At 45.6% G+C, this 14,818-nt stretch overlaps 1 protein-coding gene across 6 annotated transcripts in view; it reads left to right on the top strand.

The window, feature by feature from the left end:
• Window positions 1-14,818, top strand: part of BRD9 (bromodomain containing 9) — a 64,936-nt gene that overhangs the window by 25,031 nt on the left and 25,087 nt on the right. For 3 of the 6 annotated variants that reach the window (XM_050938208.1, XM_050938207.1, XM_050938204.1), the window contains exon 8: window positions 7,621-7,753. In XM_050938208.1, coding sequence (XP_050794165.1) covers window positions 7,621-7,753 — 133 coding nt within the window. Of the gene's footprint in view, window positions 1-7,620; window positions 7,766-14,818 lie in introns of all 6 variants that reach the window. The other 3 variants (XM_050938206.1, XM_050938205.1, XM_050938202.1) reach the window with 1 other exon arrangement.

Below are 14,818 nucleotides of genomic sequence, written 5' to 3'. Positions count from 1 at the left end.
TTTTCAGTTAAGGTAATCTTACTTATTGTAATTAGTAACTATATTAGGTCCAAAATTTCTAGTCAGTTATTGCTTTTTTCCAAGCTTATGCTGTCCTTTTAAATATAAAAAAACGTAGAATATAATCTGCCCCTGAGCTTTGTGGAACAGCGCTGGTGATTGACAGTTCTGGTAATCATCTTTAGTGGCTAATGGAAGAAACAGGAGATTAGTTTAGCAGTTCTGTGTGTGTATGAGAGAGAGACAGAGGTGTGGGGTTAAAAATAGAACTCTTCAAATGTTTGTGTGTTTGCATTGACTGGAATTATTATACAGTAGAACCTCAGAGTTATGAGCATCTGAGTTACGCACTGACCGGTCAACCACACACCTGTGTTGGAACCAGAAGTATGCAATCAGGCAGCAGCCAATACCAAAAAAGCAAATTTCAGTGCTGTAACAGTACTGTGTAAAATGTAAATGACTAAAAAATGAAGAGAAAGTTTTAAAAAAAGATTTGACACGGTAAGGAAACAGTTCTGTGCTTGTTTCATTTAAATTAAGGTGATTAAAAGCAGCATTTTTCTTCTGTATAGTAAAGTTTCAAAGCTGTATTAAGTCAATGTTCAGTTGTAAACTTCTAAAAGAACTACCATAACGTTTTGTTCAGAATTATGAAAACTTCATAGTTACGAACAACCTCCATTCCCGAGGTGTTTGTAACTCTGAGGTTCTACTGTAGTGGAAGAGAGTTGTTGTACAACAGTGTAAGTGCTAGTGCTTTCATTAATAAAACTGTGGTTTATTTTTCATGGGCTACTTGATGGAATTGAGGAGAGTAAACTGGAAGTAGGATTCTGTTAATGGGAATACAGACTCAACATCATTTACATACACAATAAGGAGGAGCACCTTCATTTAGGTTTGTACAATGCCCAGCACAGTAGGGCCCCAATTCTGATGAATTCTTACAGCCCCCGTTACCATAGTATCTGAGGACCTCACAGTCTTTAATGTGCTTATTCTCAAAACACAGGCAGTCTGTGGCAGAGCAGGGCATTGAGTCTCCTGGGTCCCAGTGTCATAACTTTCCTACTCAGGTCTGAACCTTAGAGTTCAGAACATGAGAAGCTAGCATGGAACCTCCAAACTTAATTACCAGCTTGGATCCGATATCGCTGCCACCAGCCAGAAGATTCCAGTGTCTGGCTCACTGTGGTCTCCCCAAAACCTTCCCTGGGGGACCCCGAGACTCAGATTCCTTGAGTCTCACAACAAAGGGGAATAAACCATTTCCCTTCCCCCTCCTCCCCTCCTCCCAGATTTCCCTGCCCTGGGTTCCCTAGGAGATTCCCTGCTTCAAGTCCTTGAAACACAAGTACCGAGAGATCAAATCTCTCCCCTCACCCAGAGGGTATGCAAAGTCAGGCTTTGTAAATCTAACACAAAGAGATTTTCCCCCTCCTTCGTTTCTTAGCCTTAACCAGTGAAAAACACTCAAACAGGTCTTAAAAAGAAAGCTTTATATAAAAAGAAAGAAAAAGGACATAAAATGTTCTCTGTATCAAGGTGACAATATACAGGGTCAATTGCTTAAAGGAAAAAATGAAGAAACAGCCTTATCCAAAAAGAATACAATTTAACACATTCCAGCAACTACACACATGTAAATACAAAAAAAACAATATAAACCTATTGTCTTACTATCCTTGTACTTACAACTTGGAAACAGAAGATTAGAAAGCCTGGAGATAGAAAGATCACCGAAGAGAGGGTCACCGAACCAGAACAAAGAACTCACACCCAAAACTTCCCTCCACCCAGATTTGAAAAAGTCTTGTTTCCTGATTGGTCCTCTGGTCAGGTGTTTGGTTCCCTTTGTTAACCCTTTACAGGTAAAAGAACATTAACCCTTAGCTATCTGTTTATTACACCCAGGCCTACTACCTTGTCTACTGGACCATCCTTCCTCTTGGTGCTCTACCAAAGTATAAACTCAAATAACTGAATTACTGGTCTCCAATTCCATCCAAGAGATCAAATTCTGAAGTGATCTCAGTGTGGTTTTCACCTTCTCCTGGCCCCCTCAATGTTTTTATAAGTCCCTTGGGCTTCATTACTTAGATTCACACCCATTTAGCAACTTACATCTTGCACAATCTGAAGGGCTTGATTGTGTACCATTATAGTCAGCAGGAGTTCTTTTGCAATGGGAGCACAACCAGAACCTAAAGGTACATGTTTGTACATTAGATTCATGATAAAAAGGGGAAGAGGCTTTTTTCCAGTAGAATGTTGTGAAGTAAAATTTTCAATTTTTTTTTCCATTTTTCAAACCTAATTTAAGCATTTAGAATCCTAAGTGCCTAAGTCGCTTTTGAAAATGTCACCCATCGTCTTTATAACTTACTGATCAAGTTTCCTGAACAGAAGTGTAGAAATTTGACTCCATCCAATGTGGAGTGTGTCAGAGAGACCCAAGCTTTTAATGTTTTTAAACTATTAGTTAATGCGATATAATATTATCATTAGGGCTATCAAGTGATTAAAAAGATCAATCACTCAATTAAGCAATAATAGAATAATATTTATATAAATATTTTTAGATGTTTTCCATTTTTTCAAATGTATCGATTTCAATTACAACACAGAATACAAAGTGTGCTGTGCTCACTTTATATTTATTTTTTATTAATATTTGCACTATAAAAGTAAAAGAAAGTGTTTTCCAGTTCACTCAATACAAGTACTGTAGTGCAATCTCTACATCATGACATTTGAACCTACAAATGTAGAATTATATTAAAAAAAAAAAAAAACGCATTCAAAAATAAAACAATGTAAAACTATAGTGCCTTCAAGTCTACTCAGTCCTCCTTCTCGTTCAGCCAACTGCTCAGACAAACAAGTTTGTTTATGTTTGCAGGGGATAATGGTGCCTGCTTCTTGTTTACAATGTCACCTGAAAGTGAGAAAAGGCATTTGCATGGCACGGTTGTAGCTGGCATTGCAAGATATTTACGTGCCAGATGCGGTAAAGAGTCATATGTCCCTTCATGCTTCAGCCACCATTCCAGAGGACATGAGTCTATGCTGATGATGGGTTCTGCTCGATAGCGATCCAAAGCAGTACAGACCAATCCATGTTCATTTTCATCATCTGAGTTAGATGCCACCAGCAGAAGGTTGATTTTTTTGGTGGTTTGGCTTCTGTGTTGGAGTGTTCCTCTTTTAAGACTTCTGAAAGCATGCTTCACACCCCGATGTAACTTGCATGCTGAGTGATTGGAAGGATCACAGAAGGGAAAAAAGATTGGTGTAAGTAGGCTGAAATGAATATTAGTGTAAGGAAATCTAACGGTGGATTTGATTTAAATCACTAGTCAGACTCGATTTAATCATGGATTTCTACATAAAAGTTCATTCTTGTTGGTTGTTATAACCGTAATACATATTCTTCACAACTCAGAGATAGATGTAGGTTTCATTTTTAGAAAGTACACATTATACATATTTATAGTGATTTATTTTGAAAACTTTTCAGATTAGTTTTACAGATATATCAGAAAATGAATGATTGGTTATTTCATTTACTAAAAGTAATTGAAGGAGATACTTATGAAGTCATTGGGAGGTGAACTATCTCCAGTTCAACAGGTTAATCGTTAATATTCGGAGAATTTTCTTGCCATGCTGTATTAGGAGGAGAACATCACCAAACAGACATTTAAATTGTTTTATTTAACTAAAACAACGACATTATGTATTCTGGATTTTTTTCTTCAAAAGCAAACATATAATATTTTAACAAAACAAGCATGAGATTTTTTTGAATATAGTTAAACATTCAAGTTTTTTAAATTCAAACTTGTTTTTGTTAATTGTTAACTAAAATAGTTAAAAGAAATATTAAAAAAAAATTAAATCGACTATGTCAGCCAGGTCAACATGAGAAATTTAAAATATTGGCTTCTGCAGCTAACTCAATTGTCTTCACCTTCATTTTCTTGTTTGTTCATAATCTGGAAAAGAAAAACAAGCTTTCCTACTTTTTCACTCCGCAAACGATTTCTCAGTTGGGAATGGATTAGTCCAAAGGAAGAAAATATTCTTTCTACACCTAAAGTTTATTATAGTTGGACATCTAGCAATCATCCCTCCATAATGCCATGTCATAGCCAACTCCTCCTCTTCAGCAGTTAAGGTTTGACCCTGGTACCGAGTACTGAGAATATTTGCAAGAAAATGAGCTGGAGATGGTGCTTGTCCCATTTCGTTATTTTAAAGCTTGTAATTTAATTCTGTTGTTGCATATTTCTCTTTTTAAGATCTCACTCAGCTCCTTCCAAATTTCAACAGCGTCATCAATAAAACAGCTATTTCCCTGCATTTTGTTCAAGGCTACAGAAATAGGCTTCAGGGTACTCAGCATGTGTTCAACATTTCTCTTAAGCCCAATGTTGGGAACTTTGGCTGTGACAGTGCCATCTATTTTTTCACGATTTTGTTCACAAACTGTCAGAAGATTAGGCCAGTTCTTGCTATAGTGCTCAAAACAGTGCACTACTGAGTTCCATCGCACGTCTTGTGGGAGAGTTAGCTTGGTTCCTCCCACTTTTTTCAGAGCAGCTGCTGCAAAGTGGTTGTTATGGAAGTATTTTGCAGTTTCAACAACATTAGCCTTTACTTCTTGAACACTGAAGTCTTTGGCTAGGAGGTGCATTAAATGAGCACTGCAACCATATGTTATTAGCTTGGGACTGTCTTCTAAATTTCTTCTCATCTTGGATACATTTGCAGCATTGTCTATGACCAAGCTGCGTACTAGACCTTTGAATTTTTTTTTTTTCGGTTTGTTATAGCTTTTACTGCTACTTCTCATAAGTATTGTGCTGTGTGTGCATTTCCTGATGTATCAGTTTTCTGTAAGGAAGACATTCCCTTCTTCTGTTGTCACACAAGCATATACAATAGGATCATTGTGGACATTGCTCCACCCATCAAGACTCACATTAACAATTTCATCCTCTAGACCTTTTGCACACTGCTCAATTTCTCTTTCATACACTTCATCCAGCAATTTGCCTGCGACATCTGCTCTGTTGGGTGGATAGTATCCTGGTCTTAATGACTGAACCATGTTAATGAAGTGTGGGCTCTCAGTCACATGGAAAGGAGAGTTTGTTGCATAAACAAAGCAGGCAATTTTTATATCATTTACTACTTTTTGTAATCTGCTGGTTCTTATGATAAACTTATTATTTCTGGATGATGGAGATTTTTTTTTCTTTTTGCTACAGGTAATAGACTGTGGCTATGTGACACACATGATGTGACTGAAACACTATCATTGGCAGATAACTCTGAAACTATAGAAAATGGTGGTGATCTTGAAGGTGAATAGTCTTCAGAATCCTATATGTTGAGGATGGTTTCTCCAAAACAAAATAAGTCAATGCGTTATTTAATTATTATTACCATACTGCTCATTTAGTATTACTCATTGCATTCGCTGACACTCAGTACTACACCTCTACCCTGCTATAATGCGACCTGACATAACACGGGTTTGCATGTAGCAGTGGGGGCTCCAGTGGCGTTTTAAAGGGTCCGGGGCTCCGGCTGCTGGGAGGAGCCCAGGGCCCCTGAAATCACCGCTGGAGCCCTGCCACTGCTACCCCGGGGCTGTGGCAGTGGGGCTTGCCAGCGATTTAAAGGGCCTGGGCTCCCCAAAGGGGCCAGAGCCCAGAACTCTTTAAATCACCGCTGGAGCCCTGCTGCCCCTACATCAATATAACAGGGTTTCAGCTATAACGCAGTAGGGATTTTTGGCTCCTCACGACCGCGTTATAGCGGGGTAAAGGTGTATTTTAAAGGTGAAATTATAAAAGGAAGATCTGCCTATTTCAGCTATTTATTTTTTATCACAACTGCATCTAAAATGATAGTACTGTAGAATAACTACTATATTTTTTGCTCAAACATGAGAATTCAAGAATAGTCCAGAAGGAAGACAGGCAGTCCTTAAGAAAGAAGTATGAAATCCAAGAGTTTACCAATCTGAAGATTCTGCCTGTTCAGTCATGTTCCTTTCATCATCTTCAGCGCAGCTTCCTCCTAAGAACATGTCTCATAATGTTGTTTCATTTAGGCATACAGGCCTTGCATTTCTTTGTTACACTGTTTTTGCTTTCCACACATGCCTGTCTTATCCACAGGTAGAGGAACTTCATTAAAATATTCCCAAACTGGGTCTCTTTAACAGCCTGCTGCCGTTATAGGTTTTCCCTTCTGGTGAGAGAATGGTATGGTAGATCTCAAATCAATGAAGGCTGCATTCAGAAAGACCTCAAGACTTCTGGAATATGCTGCTCAAACAGTTTCACTTTTGTTTCTACTGCTTGTCCTTCCCTTCTCACCTTTATCTCCAGACTTCTTCTTGTCCAGATCTATTCCGCCCCCAACAATCTTGTATTCGTTCAACTTTTTGAAACGTTGCACTTTTAGAGAGAGGTAAGGGACTGACTGTGTGTACACAAATTTGCAGAGGGACAATAGGGTTGAGGGCTGCTATTTCTCACCTCTATTTATTTATTTTATTTAAAAACATTAACAAGCATGTTATCTCTAGAGACACAAACCCACAGTGTGAGAACTGCAAAACTAAGCATCTCTGATGGTATATTCCAGACTTAGCACTGAGTCCGATTGGGTAGACAGAAAGATTAACCTAAATAATCTATACAGAAGCCCCTGGAACCCAATAAGATTGGGTCCCTAATCCATGAACTACTGGAACTCCATTTACAAAACTTTTCTTAAACATTACATGAATATATTGTCTCATACTATAGAATTAGAATTTATAATCCCTATTCCATGATGAGATATCTTTGCGCTATAATATATGATAATTAAAACTATCTTTAGCTAGGTTTTTTCCCTTGAAAAGCATTTTATCAAAAAACTCTTATTTATTTATTTTTACTTACTGGTTTTTATCCATCCTGAAATCTAATTTACACAGCACCTTACATACCACCTGAGAAATGGCTCATGGTACCGTAGTGACCTCATAATTCATAAGCCTCTTAGACCCAAAATTATTCTTTTAAAATTTATATAATACAGAGATGATGCATTCTGTCTGTTCTTCCACAACATTCCCTTTCTACACTTCGTTACATTTATATATGAAGTAGCTCGAACTGTGTCCTCTGTTCCATTAATGTATGGTTCGTGGTTCTTCCATTTGTATTTAGCTGTTGGTAGCTATTTTAGTTAAAAGGATTCAACTGAAAAGTAAACTTTAAAATTCACACTTGCCTTCAGAAACAAGAATGTGTTGGATGTTGATTAATATGAAACAGATGTTTCACTTGTTTATAGTAATATAGAAATGACTAAAATCGTGAAGGAAGTTGTTTTTTTGTCTACTCAGTTGTTTCAGTACTTCAAAGTTATGATAGGACTTTTATCACATGCGAGACTTAAACATATAGACAAATTGACCCTATGAAGAAGACTGAATTTTTAAAAATGTTGGCACTACTTAGCTAGTAGTCACAAAACTCAGTTTGCTATTGTTTTGAAAATGGGTTTGGTTCCATTTTTATTTGAACAATTTGTACTCTGTTTTAGTTGCATATTTGAACCTGAAGGAAATGCATGCAGTCTAACAGACAGCACTGCTGAAGAACATGTCCTGGCCTTGGTGGAGCATGCAGCAGATGAAGCTCGAGACAGGATCAACAGATATCTACCAAACAGCAAGGTCTACAACATGGTCAAGTCTACCATTTTACATAGTGTCTGACTTGTAAATATTTGTCACATCACAAGAAATAAGTTCTATGAATATTATTTACATTTCCGGAGTGTCATGAAGTCTGTGGCGGGTGAAATTCACCTTTTATGGAAGACCAGCAAAAGGATGTATCACTTACGTCCCATTTAAGCCATTTAATTATGGTTTCAGTGGCTCTTAAGTGGCATGTAGGTCTCATGTCAGTCCCCTGTGGAATTTCACCTGGAGAAAATAGATAGTTAGGTTAGCTGCTTTGGAGTCCTTACCCTTAGAGATGACTGTAACATAGTGGCAGGATTCTCTTCTTGTCTACCACATTAACAGGTAGCTGGAGGTAAATTAGTGTTAGTATGTATTTGAGGGTTATTAGGAATTCTTTCCCCCTTTGGAGTTCATCTTTACATATTCCTAACTTCCTACTTTAGGTAGAGATCCCAATGCCCCTCCCTCCCAAACTCTTTTTGGTTCTCTAGTTGCTGACTGCTGCTCACCACACACAACACATTCTTGAGTGACGCTACATGAAGAACATACCCTGCCATCTGCACCTGGCTGTGTTGATGAGCCTCGGGTACTAACAGCAGGCTAAACTGTCTTGAACCTGGCCCCAGAGATTAGAGGGGTTCAGTTATAACATATGGGCATATGTGGGTACGCTTACAGGCTGCGTAGTTGTCAACTACATCATTTAGGGGGTCTTTTTCATTAGCTGCCACTAAGCCCAACATAAATGCTGAGCCTGGCTTTGTGACTTTGACAAGTTTGCCCAGGCATCGATGGTGGGGTAGGTGTAACAAGCTGTTTTTGTGGGGTGGGTGGGGCAGGAGGTGCTACTCAAGGTTGTACTGTGAGTTGTGTGGGTGCTGTAGGAAATAGCAACTTGGGAAATTTTGAAGACTGCAGGACTCTCTGCTTATATCAGAGTCCTGAGTAGCTCCAGTCCTCTATTGAGGCAGACATTGAGGTTTACAGCAACTGTTTAATTTTATCATGTGCAGACTTAACATTGTAGTGAAGCTTCAATTTCATTTTCCATTCCACACCACCATCTCTCCTATGTCATAGGATGACAGGAGTTCCTAGAGATGGCTTTAGTTGAAAAGGTCCGGGGTGCATGTGTATCCCCCATTCCCGTCCCAGTCTATCTTGCTTCTCTGCATTTAGTGGTCATTGCAAGGGAAAGGTTTGCTGGAGAACTTGGATAATAGGGATGAGGGCATAGTTGGTAACTTGAACTTTATTTACTTTCCTGCATCTTATCTCCTTGACTGTTAGGAGGAATTGCAGTAAGCAAAGTTATTCAGCAAGGGGGAAAGAGGAGAGAAGTTATAGTTTCCTACTGGACTGTCTGCTTCATTGTGTCGTTAGAAGGGCATACTGGGAATTGAGGCTCTTTGGAAGCCTCCAGATAGACCTTTGAAAGCCACATGCAGCAGCAGTCCTGTGTGAAACAGCCAGTTGGTAAACTCTTTGAAGAGGGCTAGTTGATGCAGAATGTAACCAGCTCACAAGAAGAGGGGATGAGCATGCGGAGAAGGAGTAAGTTGCTCCATATGTGCAGCTTTTAAGGCCCAGGCTTTAATACAGGCTAGTACAGACCCAGTGGCTGCAGCCAATGCTATCCCGCCCTCAAACCCTTTCTTGGTGTAGATTGCTGCTCTTTCGTGACATGGAGGTATCATTCTTCTTCGAGTGCTTGCTCATATCCATTCCAATTAGGTGTGCGCGCGCCGCGTGCACGTTCATCGGAGACTTTTTACCCCAGCAACACTCGGTGGGCCAGCAGGTCACCCCCTGGAGTGGCGCCGGTATGGCGCCTGATATATACCCCTGCTGGCCCATCCGCTCCTCAGTTCCTTCTTACTGCCCGTGTCGGTCGTTGGAACTGTGGAGCACGGCTAGCTGTTCTCCACCTCCCTAGCGTTTCACTCTCCTGTATAGTATCGTGTATATAGGTCTTTTATTGTAGTTCTAGTTAGTATTTAAAGTTAGTTTTTTATAGTTCTGTATATCGTTAAAGAGGATCGGGGGTTCACCCCTTCTCCTCCCCCGGTACCGGGGCCCATGCCCGGTTCCCCGGGCTTCAAGCCTTGTGCGGCCTGTCATCGGCCGATGCCCACAGGAGATCCGCACGACTCCTGTCTGAGGTGCCTAGGCGAGTCCCACCTTGCGGACAAGCGCTGGATCTGCAAGGCGTTTAAACCCCGAACAAAGAAGGAACAGGACAGTCGCTTAAAACAGCTATTGATGGAGGCAGCTTTGACTCCTCCATCTTCGGCACCGACTCCGGCACCGGGACCAAGCATCTCTTCCGCTCCGGACCGCCCAGCACCGACAAGGGCTTCGCTCCCCCACCCTTCACCGGCCCAACACTCCAGCCGGCACCGCTCCCTCTCACCGAGGAGTAAGAAGCACAAGGCTCCTGCGGCACCTACAATTACGCCGCAGTCGGAGCGTGCTTCCAAACCGGACCGCCCGGCACCGTCATCTGCCGCGGCACCGCTTGTCTCCGCACCGTTGATTCCAGCTTTTCAGGAGCCGTTGAGTCCGGTGCCTCTCAGCTCCCCAGCACACGCTGTGGTTGAGTTCGTCGCGCCATCCACACCGGAGACCTTCTCCGTGGCGCGCGACCTCATCGCTCTTACAGAGCCCGAATTGCCCCGGCACCGCCGGTGCGGGTTATTCAGTGGCTGGGCAAGCCCACCATGGTGTGACCACATTCACCGGGCACCACTGAGCACCGTCGGTCCCGCTCCAGATCTAGAGACCACTCTCTCAACCTCGTCATCGCTCAAGGTCCTGGCGCCGCTCGCAGTCCCGGTACCGTTCCCCACGGCACCGGTCGTACTTGCGGCACCGCTCAAGATCCCGGTCACCGTCGTTCTACTCTCGGCACCGGTCCAGATCGCAGCACCAACGCTCTTACCGCAGCCGATCCCGGCATCACGACACACGGCACCTGTCGACCTCCCGGCACCGAGCTGGTAGCAGGTCCCGGTCCCAATCGAGATACCGCTACGGCTCCCGGTACCGCTCACCGGCACCGCGTAGAGGCGAGCTCTATGGGCGCAGAGGCCTGGCCCATTCAACCTCAGCTCCTCCATGGCCATCACGTCACCCTTCCGCCTCCCCACACACAGACAGCGCCTCCTACAGGGGTTCGGATGCACAGGCCCACCCGGATCATGGACCACCACGATGGTCCTTTTGGACACCTTGGGCCTACCACCAAGCCCAGGGCAAGCCAATGGGCCCAGCATGCTCCAGCCATTCGGAGCACCGTGCACCAGAGGCCACAGTCACCCGGCCTCCTCCCTCGGGTATGGAGGAAGACCCTGCGCATCCCCTTGCACAGCAGGATGTCCCAGAGACGGAGGTCCCTCAGGACAAGGCTTCCGTACAAGAACCACTCATCCCTGGGTTGTCTTCCTCCTCTTCCCCAGATGAGGCAGTAGCGGGCACATCATCATCGGGGCACCCGCCGACTGATCTTTGGGCACATCAGGACCTTCTACGGCGCGTTGCCCAAAATATAAACCCGGTGGTCAGCATACTATCAGCAGAAGCACCGACCAGGATGGCCCTCCCCTTCATCAAATCCATCTAAGCCAAGGCAGACACCATATGGCAGTCCCCGGCCTCCATTCCACCCACAGCCTGAGGAGTGGAACGAAAATACATGGTGCCGTCCAAGGGGTATGAGTACCTCTATGTGCACCCTGCCCCCTGCTCGTTGGTGGTACAATCGGTCAACGAACGGGAGCGCCACGGCCAGCAAGCTCCCGCGCCAAAAGCCAGACGCATGGACTTGCTGGGCCGCAAAATTTACTCTGCGGGAGGCCTTCAGCTCCGTGTGGCAAACCAGCAGGCCCTCTTGAGCCGATACACCTACAACACCTGGGAGGCTATTGGCAAATTCCCTGAATTAGTTCCCCAGGACTCACGCCAGGAGTTTTCAGCTCTCCTAGAGGAGGGGAAGAGGGTTGCCAGGACCACACTGCAAGCATCCTTAGACGCCGCAGATTCGACAGCCAGAACGCTTGCATCTGGTGTAGCCATGCGTCGCATATCGTGGCTGCAGGCTTCCGGCCTACCACCCGAGTTACAGTATACAGTCCAAGACCTGCCATTCGACAGGCAGGGTCTTTTCTCACAAAAGACAGATCCCAGACTACAGAGTCTGAAGGACAATCGGGTTATCATGCGTTCACTGGGAATGCACACACCCCAGACTCAGAGACGGTCCTTCTGCCCACAACCCAGCGCCCTTACCCCCTGCCTCGACCGAGACAGGATCTTGCTGGGCGACGAGGCTGCCCGAACCGCAGACGTCAGTCGGGACCTCAAGGGGTTAACAATTCTGGGTCCACCAAACCACCGCAGGGACCTAAAGCAAACTTTTGGGGGTGCGCCCGAGAGCAGTATACCAATCCCCTCCCTGGATCCTCTTCATTTTTTCAACCGCCTCTACCCTTTCCTTTCGGCGTGGTCCCAGCTGACCTCGGACCGTTGGGTCCTACGCACGGTGGAGTTTGGATACCGTCTTCAGTTTATTTCTCCACCCCCCTCCTATCCTCCCTCCTCGTCCCTCTTCAGGGACCCCTCTCACAAGCAACTTATCATCCAGGAGGTTTGCAAGCTCCTCTTCATCGGAGCTATAGAGGAGGTGCCGGAGAAGTTACGGGGCAAGGGCTTTTACTCCCGGTATTTCTTAATCCCCAAGTCAAAAGGGGGCCTCTGACCCATCCTGGACCTGCGAGGACTGAACAAATTCATCAAGAAGTTCAAGTTCCGCATGATATCCTTAGGAACCATCATTCCTTCCCTGGATCCCGGAGATTGGTACGCTGCTCTCGACATGAACGACACATATTTCCACATTGCAATTTATCCTCCGCCCAGGAGGTATCTGCACTTTGTGGTAAATCAGGATCACTGCCAGTTTACTGTCCTTCCCTTTGGTCTCTCCTCGGCCCCTCAGGTCTTCACCAAATGTATGGTGGTCGTCGCTGCTTCCCTGCGCCGTCGTCGTAGTCACGTCTTCCCTTACCTCGACGACTGGCTTATCCGAGGCACTTCGGAGGCGCAGGTGCTCGGCCACGTCGCCACCATCAGGGAGCTGTTTGTGAGTCTAGGCTTGACCATCAACCCCGACAAGTCCACTCTGGTGCCTTCACAGAGGATAGAGTTTATCGGGGCAATGCTGGACTCCAATCTTGCGACAGCCAGTTTACCCCTGCACCGGTTCCAAGCCATAGTCTCCCTGGTCAAAAGTCTGCAAGCCTTTCCGACCACTTCTGCTCATACTTGTCTCTCTCTCCTGGGGCACATGACGGCATGCACCTTCGTCACGAGGCGTGCAAGACTGCGCATGCGCCCGCTGCAGACCTAGCTCACGTCAGTCTGTCGGCCAGGCAGGGACGCCATAGACACCATCCTAACGATTCCACTGGATGTTCTAGGCTCCCTCGGCTGGTGGGCAACGTCATCTCAAGTGTGTGCGGGCCTGCTGTTTCACACCCCCCCCAGCCCTCCGTGTCCCTGACAACGGATGCGTCCTCACTGGGCTGGGGTGCCCACTTGGGGCTCCTGCGCACACAAGGCCTCTGGTCGCCACAGGAACTGACGCTCCACATCAATGTGCACGAGCTGCGAGCGGTCCGATTGGCATGCCAAGCGTTTCAGCGCCATTTACACGGCCGTTGTGTTGCAGTGTTCACAGAAAACACAACGGCCATGTATTACATCAACAAGCAGGGCGGGACCCGGTCCTCCCCACTGTGTCAGGAAGCAATACGCCTGTGGGACCATTGTATAGCCCACTCTATACATCTAGTGGCCTCCTTTCTCCTGGGAGTATGGAACACCCTCGCGGATCACCTGAGCAGATCCGTTCTATCCCACGAATGTTCCATCCGTCCAGACGTCCTTTATTCGATTTTCCGGAGGTGGGGATTTCCCCACATAGACCTGTTTGCTTCCAGAATGAACAGGAAATGCCAGGTGTTCTGCTCTCTACAGGGTCGCTCCCCGGGCTCCCTGTAGGACACGTTCCTGATCCCATGGATGGGACGTCTTTGTTACGCCTTTCCACCCTTCTCTCTCATCCACTGAGTCCTAATCAAACTCCGGAGAGACAGAGCCCGCCTCATCCTGATCGCTCCGGCTTGGCCGATGCAGCCCTGGTACACCATGCTGCTCGACCTGTCCCTGGCAGACCCAATTCCCCTGCCTCTTTGGCCGGATCTGATCACGCAAGACTTCGGCATGATGCACCATCTGGACCTGCAGTCCCTCCATCTGACTGCATGGCTCCTGGCTGGTTAAGCCAGTCGGAGTTGCGCTGTTCCGCTGCAGTACAGCAAGTGTTGCTGGGTAGCAGGAAGCCTTCGACGTGCTCGACCTACCTCGCGAAATGGAAGCGCTTCTGCCACTAGTGCAACCAGCACGGCCATTCTCCACATTCCATATTAGTCCCCACTATTCTGGACTACGTGTGGTCTCTCAAGCAGCATTGATTGGCGATCTCCTCTCTACAAGTACATCTAGCGGCTATATCCACCTTCCATCCAGGCGAGGCTGGCAAGTCAGTTTTTTCCCACCCTATGGTGTCAAGATTCCTCAAGGGCTTGGAGCGACTATACCCACAGGTCAAACGGCCTACCCCTACCTGGGACCTGAACCTTGTCTTAACCAGGCTCATGGGGCCCCCTTTCGAACCTTTAGCCACATGCTCGCTGCTGTACCTGTCCTGGAAAGTGGCCTTCCTAGTCGCTATCACCTCGGCTAGACGAGTCTCGGAGCTTCGAGCACTGACTGTGGACCCTTCATATACTGTGTTCCAGGAGGACAAGGTACAGCTGCGACCACACCCGGCATTCCTCCCCAAGGTCGTCTCCGCCTTTCATGTTAACCAGGACATCTTCCTGCCAGTCTTTTGCCCAAAGCCGCATTCCTCGAGACGAGAGCAACAGCTCCATTCTTTAAATGTCCGAAGGGCTCTCGCCTTCTACATTGAGAGGACCAAGCCCT

This window comes from Gopherus flavomarginatus, chromosome 2 (assembly GCF_025201925.1).
Source record: "Gopherus flavomarginatus isolate rGopFla2 chromosome 2, rGopFla2.mat.asm, whole genome shotgun sequence".
NCBI classification, from domain to species: Eukaryota; Metazoa; Chordata; order Testudines; family Testudinidae; genus Gopherus; species Gopherus flavomarginatus.
The sequence above is the reverse complement of the archived record's forward strand: the minus strand, read 5'-3'. Positions and strand labels throughout refer to the sequence as shown.